This window comes from Acinonyx jubatus, chromosome A2 (assembly GCF_027475565.1).
Source record: "Acinonyx jubatus isolate Ajub_Pintada_27869175 chromosome A2, VMU_Ajub_asm_v1.0, whole genome shotgun sequence".
Classification (NCBI taxonomy): Eukaryota; Metazoa; Chordata; class Mammalia; order Carnivora; family Felidae; genus Acinonyx; species Acinonyx jubatus.
Genome location: NC_069383.1, coordinates 12,841,278 through 12,860,135, shown reverse-complemented (window position 1 = coordinate 12,860,135; position 18,858 = coordinate 12,841,278). Strand labels below are relative to the sequence as shown.

The following is an 18,858-nucleotide window of genomic DNA, read 5'->3' as shown; positions in this document are numbered from 1 at the left end:
AAAAAACAAAAAACAAGAAACAAAAAACTGCATTTAACATTCATATATAATTTCTTTCAATTTTTTTAATGTTTATTTTTGAGAGAGAGAGAAAGAGCACAAGCTGGGGAGGGGCAGAGAGAGAGAGAAAGAGAGAGACATAGAATCCAAAGCAGGCTCCAGGCTCTGAGCGTCAGCACAGAGCCCAATGCAGGGCTCAAACTCACAAACCACGAGATCATGACCTGAACCAAAGTTGGACACTTAACTGACTGAGCCACCCAGGTGCCCCCAATGTAATTTCTATGCACACCAAGTTTTGAGAACTGCTTTTCTAGAGCAGTGATTTCAAGCATGACTACACATTGGAATCACCTGGAGACATTTAACAAACTCTCCACCCACAGTAACTCTGTTTTCACTGGGCTAGGATGCAGCCCAGGTTGAGAGCTACTGTTCTAAAGTCTTAGAAAATCAGCTTAAGTTCTCAGGTCTACTGTTCTGAAGACTGGAAGACCAGCTATCTTGAGTAGAGCTCGATCTAGTTGCACGTTAGAAAGATGTTTGATTCGTATTAAGGCTTGATGGAGCTTTTGCAGATGTGGTTAGGTTAAGCCTCTTTGAGAGAAGGGACCTTTTGAACTACAGCTTCCAAATTCTTGTTCTCCCACATGTTAACAGATATCACAGGCTTTCACATTTCTACTAGGTAAATGGTCATAGTTGGCTCATTCAATAAAAGAACTATAATTCACTTGGCTGACATCAACTAAATGTAGACTTGATATTTTATTCTATTATTATTATTATTATTATTTTACTCTTTATTTATTTGTGTGCGAGAGAGAAACAGAGCATGAGTGGGGAGGGGCAGAGAGAGTGGGAGACACAGAATTGGAAGCAGGATCCAGGCTCTGAGATGTCAGCACAGAGCCTAATGTGGGACTCGAACTCGTGACTGTGTGATCATGACCTGAGTGGAAGTTGAATGCTCAACCGACTGAGCCACCCAGGCACCCCTAAACTTGGTATTTTAAAGATTTATTTGTTGGGGTGCCGGGGTGGTTGTGAGTTCGAGCCCCGTGTCAGGCTCTGTGCTGACAGCTCAGAGCCTAGAGCCTACTTCAGATTCTGTGTCTCCCCTGTCTCTACCTGTCCTCTGCTCACGCTCTGTGTCTCTCTGTCTCTCAATAATAAATAAACGTTAAAAAAACAAAAATTAAAAAAAAAGATTTGTCTCTTCTTTGACCTTGAGGTCCCTGTCAATTACTCACATGATTAACACTGATTTCTTAGGTCATTTCCAGCCATTTGCGGTTTAGATTGTTAGATGGTAAATTTTTTATTTTTCATTTTCTTTCTGCAGGATGGAACTAACTTGTATGGTACACAGACATTCTTCCTGTGTCTTGAAGATGCCAGCGGACTGTCCTTTGGACTGTTTCTGATGAATAGCAATGCCATGGGTAAAAAACTAAGGGAATATTCATGAAAAAATCCATAAGAGCAATTTTCAGGCCTGTGATAAGAGCAGTGGAGCCCTTTAGGAATGGCTGAACCACAGCTCAGGGGCTATGTTCTCTGATCGTCTCTTCCCTACTTCATTACCGGTTGTTGTATGGTAGCCACGAATAAGGCTTTCTCTCCTAGCTTGTGATTTTCCTGAATCTGGTTGCCTCTCTTGGAATATTTTTCTATTATAGAGTTAGAACAACTAAGCCTATTATTCTATAATCTACTCAGAGGCAGTTTCTACCAATTTGTTCTTTTTCCTTCTTTAGACTTCCATCCAGTATAGTGGTTGATATAAACTCTGGTAGGAAACAGCCAATTGCCCTGGGCCTACGATGACAGTAGCAGGGCCTAACCAGGGAGCTACAACTGAGCAGTGAATATTTCATTTAGATAATACAAAGATAGCAAGGTGAAGTGGAGTGGCAAGGTCATCCACAGTAAGATCAGTTTGTTTAAGAAAAAACATTGTAACATCATAGGACTCCAAGAAGTCTGCTAGCTTCCCCATCTTTAAAGGTTTAGACTGGATCATTGGTTCCCAACTTTTTTTTCTGCTTGTACCAGTAACAGTGGATCTCAGGGGTCATGAATCAATCACTACATGGGAAGAGAAGATATGTTAGAATTTTCCAGGGTTGATGGTATTGATCCCTACCCTCTTCTCAACTGAGTCAATGGACCGGATAAGAGCTGCTCAAAGCATGGCCCACCGCTCATTCACAAACTGAGTCTAGAAATGGAAAGTAAACATTGCTGTAGCATCCAAGGGCATGCATGAACCCTTTCCTGTTAATTTTCACGCTATTTTACAAAAGCATCAGGTTGCAAAGAATTGCAAATAAAAAGTAAAGCTCTGATCCTTTACTACCGATTGTTTGAGACCCACTCTAGGTGACCTAACATGATTCTAAGATACCTAATAGTCTAAGAATAGACTGAGTTAGTGCAGGGATTGTACAATTATTTCAGGGTGTTGAAAGGAACTAGAAAACAAGTTGAGTGAGGCTTAAAGGGAAAGGTCCCAGGATCCTAGATATTCCATGTGAGTTATTCTTGTGACCGAAGAGTACATTTCAGTAGATCTTGAATGTTTTTATTCTTTTATTCCTAAATGCAAACCAAGGCTATGGGGAGACTTGACCTCTGAGAACAGTGACTGGGGCTTAGAGGGATTTTGAATTTATAACATAATCTCTGACTTTTTTTTTCTAACTTGGCTTTTGCTTGATGTGAGATTAACTGAGGCTAGTACCTCAGTGTATCTAATTGGGTTCCATAGCTGCAGTGATGGTGGGGCATGGGGTGGGAGCAATGTGTTTTGTAGCTGTGAATGTCAGAGAAGAAAAACTTGTCCTCTTGCCCTCATCAGTGTGGTATTTGGGGGCCTGTGAATCAAACTGACAAGAGATGGGCTAGCAAGAGAAAAAACAGTTTATTTACATGTGTAACATGGGAATACAGAAGAAGGCTCAGCCAAGAGTAACTCAGAGGGGTGTTTAGAACTTGGGGCTTATATTCCACCCTGATACATAAATGGGAGGGGAAGAAAGGACACTTATGAAAAACCAAAGGACTTTTTGGAAAGATAATGAGCCCTTAGTGGGAAGATAGAATATTCTTGTGACGATGTCTGCTTGGGTGTGGTGCCGAAGTTTTGTCTCTCCAGGGGTGGGAATTTATGACAAGCGAGTTATTCTGGAAGCCCTGCTTTTTGGTTGATAAGGGATTTCGGAAACTCAAATGTTTTCAGCTTGAAATAACTTCTGTGCTATAGTGGCTTATCCGGACCCCTTCAAGAAATTGATTGCTTTTTCATGAAAGCCTGAATCCTGACATAGGGAGTGAAGACACTCTAATCACCAATTATTGAGATCTGTTCTCAGAACAAATGCGTTGCCTTTCCCGTGCTGTGAGGGCAGACTCGATCAGCAGAAATGTGCCTCTTTGTATACAAAATTTGAGGCACTGGATTCACTTTATTAATATTCAGATGATTGAGGATCCTGCAGTCTAAAACTTTGTAATTAAAACTAGAGTAAATTCTAATATTTCTTTTTTTCGCTTTTAATCTTGCAAGAGGTTACCCTCCAGCCTGCCCCAGCTGTCACTTACCGCACTATCGGAGGCATCCTCGACTTCTATGTGTTTTTGGGAAATACTCCAGAGCAAGTTGTTCAAGAATATCTAGAGGTAAACTTATGATATCATGATTATGACTGAGGGAATAAATCCTAAATAGTACAAAGAAAAGTAAATTTAATAGGCAAGCACGAGTCACAAAAAATCTGCTATTATAAGTCGCTGCTGTAAATCTGCAACTACAAATTGACCCTACCTTCAATGATTTATAAAAGGGGCTAGGAAAATTGACTAATATTCTAACATTAGGAAATGGTATCTTGGGAAATGGAATATGTCTTATGCTACCCAATCAATGCTTACAAAGTTTTGTTTAAAATAGAGTATCTGTGGGGTGCCTGGGTGGCTCAGTCAGTTAAGCACCTGACTTTTGATCTTGGCTCAGGTCATGATCTCATGGTGGTGAGATTCAGCTGGGCATTGGGCTCCCCACTAGGCATGAAGACTACTTGGGATTCTCTCTCTCCCTCTCTTGCTGCCCCTCTCTTGTTCCTGTACTTGCTCTCTCTCTCTCTCAAAATAAATAAAACTTTAAAAAAATAGAGTATTTGCTAACTGTTATTTCACATACTTCTATCAGCTCATTGGACGGCCAGCCCTTCCCTCATACTGGGCACTTGGATTTCATCTCAGTCGGTATGATTATGGAACCCTACAGAACATGAGAGAAGTCGTGGAGAGAAACCGTGCCGCACAGCTCCCTTATGTAAGTAAGGCTTTAAACATCTTCCAGTAATAAAGGAATTCCCTTGGGGAATAAACAAAACTGTTTATACTGTCTCCCCCTGAATTTTTTTTTAATATACAATACAAAGATTTTTATATATTCAGAAGGCTAGACATTTTGTTGGGCTAGCCATTCCTTTAAGGAACTAGCTCTTTTTAGTAGGAAATAGTAGAGACCACAATTTTGGAGTTAGGAGGCAATATGTTTGTCTCTGTTTTTCTTTAAAAAAATTTGTTTGATGTTTATTTATATTTGAGAGAGAGAGAGAGTGCGAGCTGGGGAGGGGGAGAGAGAGAGGGAGACACAGAATCTGAAGCAGGCTCCAGGCTCCGAGCTGTCAGCACAGAGCCTGATGTGGGGGGCTCGAACTCACAAACCATGAGATCGTGACCTGAGCCGAAGTCAGATGCTTAACCAACTGAGCCACCCAGGCACCCCAGTCTCTGTTTTTCTTATAACATTTTATTAGCAAAACTTTCTTATGCTTACTCTATTGACTACATTTATAGAATGTGTTTTTATTTGAATTCTCAAAGGATTTCTTTCCCTAGTTTAAGTGAGCAAAAGTGCATAGTACATACACATGATAATAGCATATTTTTATATTTTGGGTGGTCACATCTGAATGTATCTGGTATATCATGGAGAGTGAGGTTTTTCAAGAGTGAGGTTTTGCAATGGGAAAAACCCAGTAGTGTCTGGAATAACACTCCTCTCTCCCCAACCCCAGATACATACGTCCTAGAGCAAGAGTCCATTTCATTCCGGGCTCCACTATTTTCATACAGACCAAATTAGGAAAAAATAGGTGCCAAAGAAAACTTGAATTACGAGAGAAGCAATGAAACAAAATGTGGGGCAGTACAATGTGGGAGACATGGGACAGACAGCCCCTTCTTCCCCCTTGTCTTGTGGATGGCGTAGGATTTAGGTATGGATATGTTTTTGATAGCCTTAGTGATTTGTTGTAATTGTTGTGGCTTGTTTGTTAGAATGGCTTTTAAGGCCAGAGGGCCAGGCAGCAAGGTCATATGATGCAGTTAACCTGATTCCAGGGGTGGGAGTGAGGTCTTAGGGAAAACAATGGGTCCTCTGTTTTTGAAATTACTATTGGAGGAAAAGCACCTAGATGCCAGGGACCGATCCAGAACCCTGTGCAGGGCACAGCACAGAGTGTGTATTGTGGATAATAACAATGATAATAGGACTGAGTCATTCGAACAGGGAAATTCCTGAGCACAAGGTTGTGGACTTTGTGTATTCTTTCAGGATGTTCAGCATGCTGATATTGATTATATGGATGAGAGGAAGGACTTCACTTATGACCCAGTAAATTTTAAAGGCTTCCCTGAGTTTGTTAAGGAGTTACACAATAACGGACAGAAATTGGTCATCATTGTGGTACGTGCCACCCTCTTTGTCCTCCAGGTCAGGTGCTTGCTCTTCCTTGTCGTTACATCCACCTCCCTCTCCACCGCCCCCCCCCCCCGCCCCAATTCCCAACCTCCTTTCTGTGCCTCAAGCTTGAAGCTGGGTCCTTCACTGTATTTTTCCTCGTCTTAGGATCCAGCCATCTCCAACAACTCTTCCCCAAGCAACCCCTATGGCCCATATGACAGGGGTTCAGATGCGAAGATATGGGTGAATGTTTCAGATGGGGTGACTCCGCTCATTGGGGAGGTAATTGAACGGGGGATATGGGGGCTGGTGCTGGCACAGGGGCTGTGGCAGTGTGTGTGTGTGTGTGTGTGTGTGTGTGTGTGTGTGTGTGTGTAGTTGTCTTGTTGGACACTTTCAGATGCCTTATACACATGGTGGGGATAAACTTGCCCCTGTCGTCTCATCCCCAGACACCTACCAGCCATCTCACTCATGCATTCCCCTCACAGCCAAGTCCCTTTAAACAATAGCCTGCACACTGAATACCCTGTCCTCACCCTCATGCCCCTTCCCTCTCCAGCTGACTGTAGGTGGCTGTCCTCCCCTCCATGTCACTGGTGCTGCCCTGATGGATACCACCACATACCTCCTAACTGCCAGATCCAATGGAACCATTTCATTCCACTTTGTACTCTGTTTCTTTGTAGTATTTCACCAGTTTGACTACCTCTGCCTCAAACTTTTACTTGTCCATGTTTTCACAAGGGTGTTATCTGTTGGTTCAATTCTTTTCTTTTTTTTTATTTTAGAGAGAGAATGTGAGTGAGAGCATGGGAGAGAGAGAATCTTTTTTTTTTTTCAATTATTCTAAAGTTTATTTATTTTGAGAGAGAGAGAGAGAGAGAGAGAGAACATGAGCAAGGGAGAGGCAGAGACAGGGAGAGAAAGAATCCCAGGCAGGCTTCTTGCTGCCAGCATGGAGCCCAATACAGGGCTCGAACACACAAACTGTGAAATCATGACCTGAACCAAAATCAGGAGTCAGATGCTCAACTAACTAAGCCACCCAGGACCACCTTCCTCCCCCACCCCCCTCCCGAGAGAAAGAATCTTGAACAGGTGTCACACTCAGTGTGGACCCTGATGCATAGATCATGACTCTGGGATCATGACCTGGGCCGAAATCAAGAGTTGGATGCTCAACCACTGAGCCACCCAGGTGCCCCTCTGCTGGGTCACTTTGTTTTTGTTTTTGTTTTTCCTGCTGGTTCTCTTCTACTGCTTCTGTTGACCCTGTGTCCAAGAGAAAGCAGATAGCAGGGAATACAGAAGAGGAACTGATGCTGCAAACCTACAACTTGTAACAGCTCAGTTGACATTTCAATGGGACTCTCCCACATTTACCAACCTGGGCCTGGGCCTAGACAAAGTGAGTGGGAACTGTGAAGCAGAGGTCAGAGGTGAAGATTAATGAGATAGATGATGCTGGGTCCATGGATTCAATCATTTAGGTTTTAACCATTTTTTATTATTTATCTATTTATTTAATTATAATTTTTTAATTCTTATTTATTTTTGAGAGAGACTGAGAGTGTGTGAGTGGGGGAGGGACAGAGAGAGACACACAAAATCCGAAGCAGGCTCCAGGCTCTGAGCTGTCAGCACAGAGCCCAATGTGGGGCTTGAGCCAAAAACTGCAAGATCATGACCTGAGCCAAAGTCAGACACTTAACCGACTGAGCCACCGAGGCGCCCCAAGGGCTTAACCATTTTTTAAAATGTGTTTTCCACAAATGACCAATCATATCTTCCTGATGTTTACTCTAAGTATCCAGAGTGCTTCACATTCCTAACTGGAAAGAATCTGTACCTGGACACCGTGTGATTGCCATGACCACATTAGGAATTTCTGCAAAGTGCTCTATTTTACTCAATATTCATTTAACTGACTCTGATCAATGTTTTTCTTTTTCTCCTCTAGGTCTGGCCTGGAAAAACTGTGTTTCCTGATTATACCAACCCCAACTGTGCTGTTTGGTGGGCAAAGGAATTTGAGCTTTTCTACAATCAAGTGGAGTTTGACGGAATCTGGATTGTGAGTTCTTAATATTTTGAATATTTGGTGACTAATGTTCACACGGCATGTATCCATATCATTGAGTCATGGAACATACTGGGAATAGGAAGAAAGGAAAGCACATATGGCAATAATTCTAGTATTCCCAATCCTAGTATGTAAATAATCTTACCAAAACATGTAGCTTAGGACCTAAATCAGATCATTAGATCTGGAAGTAAACTCAGAAATTTGTTTTTTATTTTCTGAATCCAGCTCTTCTTTTAAAAAGGAATGAGCTGAATGAAGTAAAAATAGGTCATAGATGCCTTACGTTGTCACAAAGTACACAGATTGTTTGATTGCCAGTTCGGGGCTCTTTCATTTGGACACGTTGGACAAATTGGCCAGAACCAAGGTACCCAGGTGCATGACCAAACTATGGCTGTGGTAAGGACAAATGTCATGTATAATACCAAAGGAAACCAAACGCAAAGCAGCAGATGTTCAGCAAAACTGGGGGAGCTCTAGAGCTAAACTTTTTTCTATTTAGAAAATTCTATTTAGAAAATTCTAACAATACAGAATGCTAAAAAGATGACAGCAAAAACCCTCTAAGATGTTGTCAGCCAAAGACATCTATCATCGACATTTTGGTGTGCGTCTTCCCGGACCGCTCACTTGCCCATCTGTTGGCACAGGCTCGCCCCCTCACTGTCTCCAAATAGGTATTTGTGTGTGTGTGTGTGTGTGTGTGTATTGATATGTGTGTGCATTTGTAACTATATTTGGATATATAGAGAATGTGTAAGTTGATATATATGGAATCATATAAATTGAAATCTTTTTTTGCCTAATGTTTTTGGAAATTTTTCATTTTTTTTGTAATTATAGACATACAGCATTTTGAAGGGATGTTGAGAACCTTCTCTGTGAAGCCTTCAATGGGTAGAGAAGACAGGATCATCTGTTTCCCTCCATGTACATAAGAACCTCTTCAAAGACAAAATATCTGGAATCATTTCTCTGAATCCTCAAAAAAAGGGGAAGGCAAACATCAGTACAACATAGTTACTTTTCCTTAGTGGTAGTTTTGTTCTTTGTTTTGTAGGATATGAATGAAGTTTCCAACTTCGTTGATGGTTCTGTTTCAGGATGTTCCACGAGCAACCTAAATTACCCCCCATTCACTCCCAGTAAGTCTTGGTGGTAGTGTGATTAAAGTGGCGATGCATAGTTGGCATTTTTAATTCATAACGATAGATATGAACAGCCTGGCAAGGGAGTTTGGACATAAATCTGCATAGGCAGGGGCTAATGTGGGTAATATATACAGGAAATTAGGAAAGAAAAATTGAAGCACTCCATGCTTTCCTGAATAAGGTATAAATTTGAAGGGGGCCATCTAGTCTTTCCACCTACAGTCTGAGCTGTTTCTAGGGGAAGGTCAAGAGAAGATACAGTGCAGAAGCCAGAGACTAGTGGTTAGTTTGTGTTGCTCTCGAGTGCATACGCCCGAAGGTCATCAGGACTTAGCAGAGAGAGACCAGGTAACCGGGCTTGGTCTGTGGATGGCAGTGAAGCTTGGTGACTTCAAGAGTGTGAAGAACAGACATGAACCATAAGGATGAAAAAAAGCCAGAACCCATGGCCTTGAAAGTCAAAGTCAGAGTCAGTGAATATGATGCTGGTAAGCTCTGATGGAACTTTGAACAACACCACCGCTCAGGGTATGGCCCCAGAATTATGGCATTTATCACAGTTTGAAGAAAGCTAGAGGCTCACAGACACATTTCATCTTGATTAAGGGAAGAATGACTTAAAGGGAAGACACTAGCATTATTTAAATGACTTATTTTAATGACTTAAATATTTAATGACTTAAAGGACTTATTTAGCATTATTTAAACGACTTATTTAAATGACTTAAATAAGAATGACTTAAAGGGAAGACACTAGCATTATAGTGTCTTAGGAATACTTCCAATCTGGTAAGAAAATGGGAAAATGGGGGTATCTGGATGACTCAGTCGGTTGAGTGACTGACTCTTGATTTCGGCTTAGGTTGTGATCTCATTGTCATGAGATCAAGTTCTGAGCTGGGTGTAGAGTCTGCTTAAGATTCTCTCTCCCCCTCTCTCTTTGCCCCTTCCCTGCTCGCTCTCTCTCTCTCTCTCTTTCAAAAAAAGAAAAAAGAAAAAGAAAAGGAAAAAAATAGGAAATTGGGGCAGATGGGCCAGGAACATGGGTGGGGGAGCTACAGAGTTAGCACTTCATTCTTTTGGTGACAGAAACTATTTATGTTTCAGTCTAAGGGAAATATGATAATCAAATGGTTTTGGAAATATTAATCTGACATTAGTATGAGTATGAATTAGAAGATCAGTTGATCGGAAGTAAATAAGCTATTAAGAAACCATTGCAGTAGTTAAGATGAAAAGGTAATTTGGATCAGAGTCAGAATGGTACAATGGGAGCAGAAAAGAATGGGTGCATGAAAGAGATTGGGGAGTCAGCCTTTATACTATCGTGTCTGAAGACAAGGGGTGAACAATGAATTTACTCTTTAATCCAATATTTCTGTTCTCGAACCACATAATTTGGCTCGGTTTGAAGAATTCAGATTCAGTCTCAAATCTAATTGAATCCTCTGGCTTCCAGATGCCTGCCTGTAGTCACATGAGCACCCGGGGTGGAAGAATGTGCATGGGTCGGCACAATTTATTTACATATCAGAGAAACTACTGCAAATGTATAACCCTCTGGTAGTGAGGAAGCGGTGTGATCATTTACAGGATGGCCACAATAAGCCCCGCCCAGAGTGCCACCGTTTCAGGTTCTGCAGTAGTCAAGGAGCAGGGAACTTGCATCTCAGGCTCTCATTGACTGCTCCCTCTTTTGCCCCAGGAATCCTGGATGGGTACCTGTTCTGCAGGAGCCTCTGCATGGATGCAGTGCAGCACTGGGGCAAGCAGTACGATGTCCACAATCTGTACGGCTACTCCATGGCGATTGCCACCACACAGTAAGGCCCCTGTTGCTACGACTCAATACACCATGAAATCATTGATCTCGTTAGGTGCCAGCTACCAGGGTGTTGTTTTTAAAAACTCTGAAAGATAAATATGGTTATTAATACTGAATGAATGGAGAAGCCACCTGGCCCATAGGGAAGAAGAAATCTGATAAATATTTGTGGAAAGTATAAAATGAGAGAATGGATGAATAAATAAATGAATGAATGGGTGGTTGGAAGAAATAAAGAGAGGTAACTTGACCAAGGGCAAAGAGTTGATACATTGTAAAAGCAAAATTTAAACTCAGTTTTGCATGAGTCCAAGGTCCATCTGTTTTCCTCTGTGCCACACTGTATAGACAGGAGGGGATGTGCCTCAGGGCTTTAGATACTGGCTTAGCATCCTTATACATTGCTGTGTCCACCTTTGTGTATAGACTCAAATTCTACAGTGAGGGAAATGTCCTGAGAATTGACTGCACTTACTGTAGCTATGGCAGCAGGAAGCCAGACTGAAACCACATTCAGTCATTAGCAAAGTCATAGCATAAGTTTAGCCTTCTTGAAAGATGTTTAAAATATTATAGAGTGAGTTTTTAATATATGCATAGACTTCTAAAATATAGATGATATATATTTATAGTTACTTATAAAAGTACACACATGCATCTATACATTCAAAATGTCTTTATACTACAAAATTACGAGTGAAGTGTTTCTACTTTAAAAGAATTTAAGTTCTAAAAGGCTGTTCATAAATTCATTTTTGTGTATGTTTAAAATCACACAGTGTGAAAGATCCATGGACATACATCTATGTAAAGTTAGATTTCACCTTTGTTCCATAAAAATTGTATACCTCTAGTTACTAGCCTTTTCAAGGCTGTTTTTAAAAATCTTGGGCGTTATGGATTTAATAATGTACATAAAACACCTTAAGACAAAGCAAAACAAAATGTAAACATACATAAAGGTGCAGCCTACTTCCACAGCAACTCTGACCCTACTAGGAAGGAGCTGAAAGAGAATGAGGTATGAACTTTTGAGATCTTCGGCATTATCACTGTATCTGCTAGGTTGAGACACACTAAGGTCACACATTGACTACTTAAGCATTTCTCCCCTTCTAGAGCTGTCAAGACTGTGTTCCCTAATAAGAGAAGCTTCATTATAACCCGTTCGACCTTTGCGGGATCTGGCAAGTTTGCAGCCCATTGGTTAGGAGACAACGCAGCCACCTGGAATGATCTCCGGTGGTCTATCCCTGGCATGCTCGAGTTCAACCTTTTTGGTATCCCAATGGTGAGTCCATGTCCCAACCTCAATTCCCAGAAAGACTCATCCTAGAAAATTTTCAAAGTGTAAAGCTCACCTCTCCTACCCTTCCTGGCCCAGGGATTTAGTGTCTTGAGAACAATGGCTTCATCTACATCAGTATGACTCTGACACTACAACATTCTTTCCTGCACTATCTTATTAGGATAGAAAGTGCAACCTTGAAGTGATATCTTTGGAATGTTTTTCTATCAAAGTATAATATACACGAAAAAGTACACATATACTTAAGTATACAGTTGATGAATTTTACAAGCTGAACACATCTGTGTATCCAGTACCTAGACGAGAAAACATGACATTGCCAGGTCCCTAGAGATGGTTTTGACATCTTTTAGTTAAATTCAACATATATATTTATGGAGCTCTTACTGTGTGCAAGGTATTAAGGTAGGTATGCGTGGTGAGGGGGAGAGAAAAGGATAAATATAGTAACAGAAACACCTTTATTTCCCCTGAAAGTTTACAAATTTTACATATATTTTATATATATATTAAATTATGAATGTTTGTATGTTTATATAAATTTATATGTATATAGGTAAGCTAGGGACATATAAATTAAATGTTGAGGGAGATCCTGAGAAAGAGACTTACTAACCTGACAAAACTACAAGAAACAGGGAGTCAAGGAAGGGAGTCAGGAGAAACTTCATGCAAAAGGTTGCACTTGAGTTTTCCCTTGAAAAGTGGGTTTATGTTATCAGACTAATGGGAAGGTCATTTTCAGATTGAGAAAGACACAGGAGGCAGAGCAGTAAGGGGGCGATTGATGTGGTTCTAAGGATTGGTTTGTAGGACTGGAGTGGTAAGTGATGCTAGAAAGGTACGTTAGAACCAGTTTTGAGGAGCCACCAGCTCAGCTGTATGGAGACCCTGGAAAGTTTTGAATAGGTGAGTGATGGAACCCGATTTAGGCTTTGGAAAGTTAATTCTGATAGTGGTGTGGTCAAAATAATAATATCAACAGTATTTCTCATTCTGTTCATCAAAAAACTGTTGCATGTCAACTGTTTCACCTACAGTATCCATACCACAGAATCTCATAAAACTCCGTGTAGCTAATTAACGGCCACTTTAACACAGGGAGGACACTGAGGCACAGAAGGGTTGAGTAGCTTACAGTCATCTGACAGTAAAGAGTGGACATGGGATGTAACCCATTTCAGATCACGCTATATAAGCCTTCTCTGTAAAAGTTGGCAAAGTTCAGTGGGAAGCAGGATGATGGAAGTGAGGTGTACATTCTGTCTGTGTGTCCCTCCAGGTCGGTGCTGACATATGTGGCTTTGCATTGGATGCCCCTGAGGAGCTCTGCAGGCGGTGGATGCAGCTGGGAGCGTTTTATCCATTTTCCAGGAATCACAATGGCCAAGGCTACAAGGTGAGGCTCCCAGGAGACACGATAAGTTTGGCACACGTTAGAGCTGGGCCTGTCCGCATCCTCGCCAAGACATCTGTTGAGCCGACCTCCTACCTGGTGCTTCACTTAGCCTAATTTGCAATTAACCAGGACCTCCGAAGATGCGCCATTAAAATGCCCTGCTGTCACAGACTCTGCTATTTGCACTGCAGCAGTCTGGGAGATGGCAAGTCTATGAAGGTCTTTATCAAACGTCTATACGTTCGATCTACATTGCTCATTTTGTAATGAGAATCAAATGGGGGAACTACTTAAAAACTATTGAAAAGGCAGTCTGCTGCGAGAGCTGTCCTGAGCGTGATGGAGGTGGACAGGCTGCAAGGTGAAGAAGGGCACTTACTTAGTGAAGTGATCCCCCCTGCCACCCGTACCGCTCAGAGGCGAAGCTTGTACCCTAGGCCCTGGGTCTTTCAGGAACGAAACTCTTGGTTCTGATGAATGGCGTCTGGAGTTCTCCAGTTGCTTCTGTCATTCTTAGCTGGATCATAATTGCCTTTCCTTTCTCCCAGGCCCAGGATCCTGCCTCCTTTGGAGCTACCTCCCTGCTGCTGAATTCCTCCAGGCACTACCTTACCATCCGCTACACCCTGTTACCCTACCTCTATACCCTCTTCTATTGGGCCCACAGCCGGGGGAACACGGTGGCCAGGCCCCTTCTGCATGAGTAAGTTACCCTAATCCATAGGGATTTTGCTTTTTTTAATTTTTCTTAATATTTATTTATTTTTGAGAGAGAGAGAGACAGAGTGCAAGCAGGGGAGGAGCAGAGAGAGAGAGAGAGAGACAGAATCTGAAGCAGGCTCCAGGCTCTGAGCTGGCAGCACAGAGCCCGATGCAGTGCTCAAACTCATGAACTGTGAGATCGTGACCTGAGCCGAAGTTGGACGCTTACCTGACTGAGCCACTCAGGCGCCCCCAAAGGGACTTTGTTAATGCAACTGGTGACATGGACTGTTTCAAAATATTGGAGTGAACAGTGAAATACTTCTATTTTTAATATAGATAGAATAGTCCATTGGTATTTGCAAGGCAGGTGCTGCCTACGTACTGTTCCCGAGGTATATTTAAGTGTTTTAGCCTGTTCCCTTGGGGATAGAACTAGACCAACATCAGGGAACTTTGGGATCTTTTCTTTGTTCTGCCACCAGTGAACTCTTTATCTTAGACAAATCATTAAAGTTCTGTCATCCTTCATTTCTTGATTCTTAGTTTAAAGGATTTGAACACTTGAACAGGATGGTCTCTTCTGTAATGCCTTATGTTCAGGCCCTGGGATGAACTTGTCATTTACACAAAAATAAGAATTTTACAGAGGATTTCTAGAATTCCACAATTTTTACTGCCAGCCAATCCAATGAGCATCTCCAACTTAACTCTACAAAAGGGCACGGAACAGTCTTTCCTTGTCAAAATTCAGTGAACTCCCTTAAGTGTCTGATGTTCTAGACCCTCAGGCACATATCTTCTATTATGATTATTATTCCTATTATTATACATTCATTATTTTGAATCATTTTTTACCGTCTCCTGGAATTCCCTGTTAAAATAAGGCAGCTACCCTACAAGAGAATTGAGTAGGATTTTATTATTTGCTATTTGTTGTGATTACATCCAGTTCTTTCTTGATGGTCAGCTGAAGCTTTAAGATGTGTTGTTTCACTTTTATTGTATTTAAAGGGGCATATGGCGAATAGACTTCAGTCTGGACCCTGCCTAGCATATGTCCTGGAATAAACACCTGTGTCCAACTAGGGGGAAGAAAAGGAGGGTTCACAGATTGGGGGACGTGGGTCTGTCTGCCACAGTGGTGGAGGCAGGGGTCAAGTACATGTCCCAGAATAATTTAGGGGGTTACCGCAGGCAGGCAGCCTGCATGTTTTGGACAGTTGTGGGGAGAGTTGTCAGGAAGCATTGACCCAGATCTCTGTGAACGTCTCTCTGATCTCCAGGTTCTACAGGGACAGCAACACGTGGGATGTACACCAACAGTTTTTATGGGGACCTGGCCTCCTTATCACTCCAGTTCTGGAAGAGGCAAGTGACCCACAGAGGCACACAGATGGCCTCCACTTCTGTTCCTGCTGCCCTCCAAACTCTTCTCTTCCTGGAACAATTTATCTTCTTTTTATCCCAAGCCCATTTCCAGCCTCCATGGCTGAGTCGGCCCTGAAGACAGTGTGCTGAGGTTTGGGGAAATTGGGGATCTGTTACTTACATATTTTTTTCTATGAGTCTTTTTTCTTGACCAAGAGTCCAACAAGGGTAGAAGCATCTACTGGGACTCTGTGTTTAGGGACGGTCCTGTTCGTCATTACATTCTCACAGCTCCTTGAGGTAGAGGCAGAATGGAGCAGGGGCCCAACACCCTCTCTAAGGTTGGATGTAATTGGGGTGTGATCTCTGCCTCTTCCTCTTAGCACCTTGTGGTCTGGGATGGTTCCTCGGCTGGAAAGGTGAGATCATGAGAGTACCCGCCACTGGGGACAGTTGGGAGGATTTCATGAGTTAATGTAAAGCTGGAATTTTTGCCACAATGTGTATTTCAATATTATTATTATTCCTGATGGGATTCCACTGGGATTTTTCTTTGGGTTTCCAAGTTATTGCTCCTATTATTCCTATTAGAAGAAAGGCACGGTTTGATAACAGAGAAAAGAAAGGCTGTTTTTGCTCTCCCAGTATATGGTTCAGAAGCTCCCTTGGGAATGCTAAGAAATCCATCTTTACCCTTCAGAGACTGGGCCATGAAGAACAACAGTTTGTTTCAATTTCAGGGTGCAGAGAAAGTGATGGCTTATATGCCCGATGCCATCTGGTATGATTACGAGACTGTAAGTAGCTTTAACTTTTCTTAAACTCCTCATGACCACAGCTGCATAGACAGGGTCCCTCCCTGGAGACAGGAACATCTATCCATGCACCTAGGAGTGTTTTTGCCATGTTTTCTGCAATTTCATAGCATAAGTCACTTAACGTCAGTCATGATGAGATCCGGAAAAAACCCACTTTCATATACTTTATTCAACAGTAAGATAAGGGCAAATGGCAGAGGGTCCAATAGGGAATTTCAGCCTGGTCAGGAGTCAGCTGACTTGTATAAAACTGTCAGTTCATCTGCTGTATGTGAACTGGTGTAAATGCTCCCCCAAATTCCTAAGTGATGGCAAAACCTGTTGCTCTTAATTGTTTTTCCTTCCTCTCGTTCGATTGCCTGACTAAACAGTAACTCAGCTGGGTGGAGAAAGAGGGAGCTGTAGATAACTCGGCTCCTGGAGAAGAAGTGGGGCATGGATGTGCTGTCGTAACAGGTGCTTGATTTGTGTGCTTGCCTCAGGGGGCCCGAACGAGATGGAGGAAGCAAAGAGTGGAGATGGAACTTCCTGGAGACAAAATCGGACTCCACCTTCGCGGAGGCCATGTATTCCCCACACAACAGCCCGCCACCACCACTGTGGTCAGGTACAATGCGGCGGGAGTTTCCTCTAAGGGGGGTGCTGCTGATAAAGTTGGTCATTGCTGTTCCCATCTGTTGCCCAGGCAGAAGATGCTGAAGCTTTATGTGGCGCGTGGGGAGGAAGGGGATGGGGGTGGGGGGTGTGGTCATCAGACACTGTGATTTACAAGAAGTTGTGGAAGTTGTGGTTTACAAGATGGATGTTGAAAGAATTTAATCCCTGTTCTTTAACCTTTTTTAATGTTTATTTATTTTTGTGTGTGTGTGAGAGAGAGAGAGAGAGAGAGAGAATGTGAGTGGGGGAAGCGCAGAGAGAGAGGGAGACACAGAATCTGAAGCAGGCTCCAGGCTCTGAGCTGTCAGCACAGAGCCCAATGCGGGGCTCGATCTCATGAACCTTGAGATCATGACCTGACCCAAAGTCAGAGACTTAAACGACTGAGCCACCCAGGCGCCCCAGTCCCTGTTCTTTCTTAAACCGCTGCATTTCTCCTCAAAACACACTGACTGCTGGGGTGGTCATCCTTCCTGGTTTTCCCAGGACCACTTCAATTCTAGCCCTGAAAGTTTCATGTCTTGGGAAGCCTCTCATTCTAGCAATAGCGGTCTGTTGATCACCCTACCTGGTTGGCCAGATCACCCATCCATCATGCTGTGCTCTTGACTCATTCATCCTCATTTCTAGGGACAGCAAGTCCACGTTTTATTCCCCTATAATCTCAATTCCCCATTCCTTTCCTCCCATGAGCCATTTCTTTCTTATGATGTAAAACAAGGTCCAAAAATTACTTATTCAATTCAAATCACCCTCATACCCCTGTTTTCTCCTTTACAACTCTGTGATTCTGAAATTATAGACTCCATCTGTACTAAAGAGGTACACAGTTCTATCTGTCTCTAAAAGTATTAGCTTATTTATTTTTAACAGACTGGGCGTTCTTTGGAAGTTAGAAATCTTTCTTTTCCTTTGAACTTTCCTTACTACCTTAATTTTTCAAATTGCAGGCTTTTTTTTTTTTTAAATGATACTTCTACATCTAATACCAAATGGTTTCCTTTCCTCTAGCTGTTCAGCTTCAGGCTATTCTGCATGCTGATACTAAAATTATCTTTCCAAGATGAAGATTTTTGACTTGTTGCTCCCCTGCATGAAATCCAGACTCTTTCATGAGTAGGGGTGTTCAAGGCCAATCACAATCTGGTTCCAAGTTAACTACTGTGCCTCCTGATGCATCGGAATACACGCCTATGGACCAGCCATGCCCCAAACCTCTGGTCCTCAGATATACCCATCTATCCAACTGTGTTTGGGCTTCTGCACTTATTACCCTCTCCAACGTCCTTCCCCCGTGCCTTCTTAACGACTCTCCAAAGATTTCATCTGCAAGATATCTTCCTCAATTCTTCCAGCAGAGGGAGTGCTGCCACTCCAAACTTTTTAAATACTCTTTTGTATACTTCTAATTATTTTTTGCTCTTTAGCTGACTTTTTTTCTTTCCTTAATTTTTTTTAATGTTTATTTATTTTTGACAGAGAAAGAGAGACAGAGCTTGAGTGGAAGAGGGGCAGAGAGAGAGAGGGAGACACAGAATCTGAAGCAGGCTCCAGGCTCCAAGCTGTCAGCACAGAGCCCGACATGGGGCTCGAACCCACAGACCGTGAGATCATGACCTGAGCCAAAGCCGGATGCCCAACCAACTGAACCACCCAGGCGCCCCTAAGTTTATTTATTTTTGACAGAGAGAGAGATAGAGAGAGAGAGAGAGAGACAGAGCTTGAGTGGAAGAGGGGCAGAGAGAGAGAGGGAGACACAGAATCTGAAGCAGGCTCCAA

The 18,858-nt window shown here is 42.4% G+C and overlaps 1 protein-coding gene across 2 annotated transcripts in view; it reads left to right on the top strand.

Moving 5' to 3' along the window:
- MGAM (maltase-glucoamylase) overlaps positions 1–18,858 on the top strand; it is a 96,004-nt gene that overhangs the window by 33,216 nt on the left and 43,930 nt on the right. For both annotated transcript variants that reach the window (XM_015067077.3, XM_053217979.1), the window contains 14 exons: positions 1,346–1,445; positions 3,572–3,684; positions 4,214–4,339; positions 5,630–5,761; positions 5,924–6,040; positions 7,722–7,835; positions 8,908–8,992; positions 10,704–10,821; positions 11,943–12,114; positions 13,415–13,531; positions 14,080–14,234; positions 15,520–15,604; positions 16,345–16,401; positions 16,905–17,029. In XM_015067077.3, the coding sequence (XP_014922563.3) occupies positions 1,346–1,445; positions 3,572–3,684; positions 4,214–4,339; positions 5,630–5,761; positions 5,924–6,040; positions 7,722–7,835; positions 8,908–8,992; positions 10,704–10,821; positions 11,943–12,114; positions 13,415–13,531; positions 14,080–14,234; positions 15,520–15,604; positions 16,345–16,401; positions 16,905–17,029 (1,616 nt within the window). The remainder of the gene's footprint in view (positions 1–1,345; positions 1,446–3,571; positions 3,685–4,213; positions 4,340–5,629; positions 5,762–5,923; positions 6,041–7,721; positions 7,836–8,907; positions 8,993–10,703; positions 10,822–11,942; positions 12,115–13,414; positions 13,532–14,079; positions 14,235–15,519; positions 15,605–16,344; positions 16,402–16,904; positions 17,030–18,858) is intronic.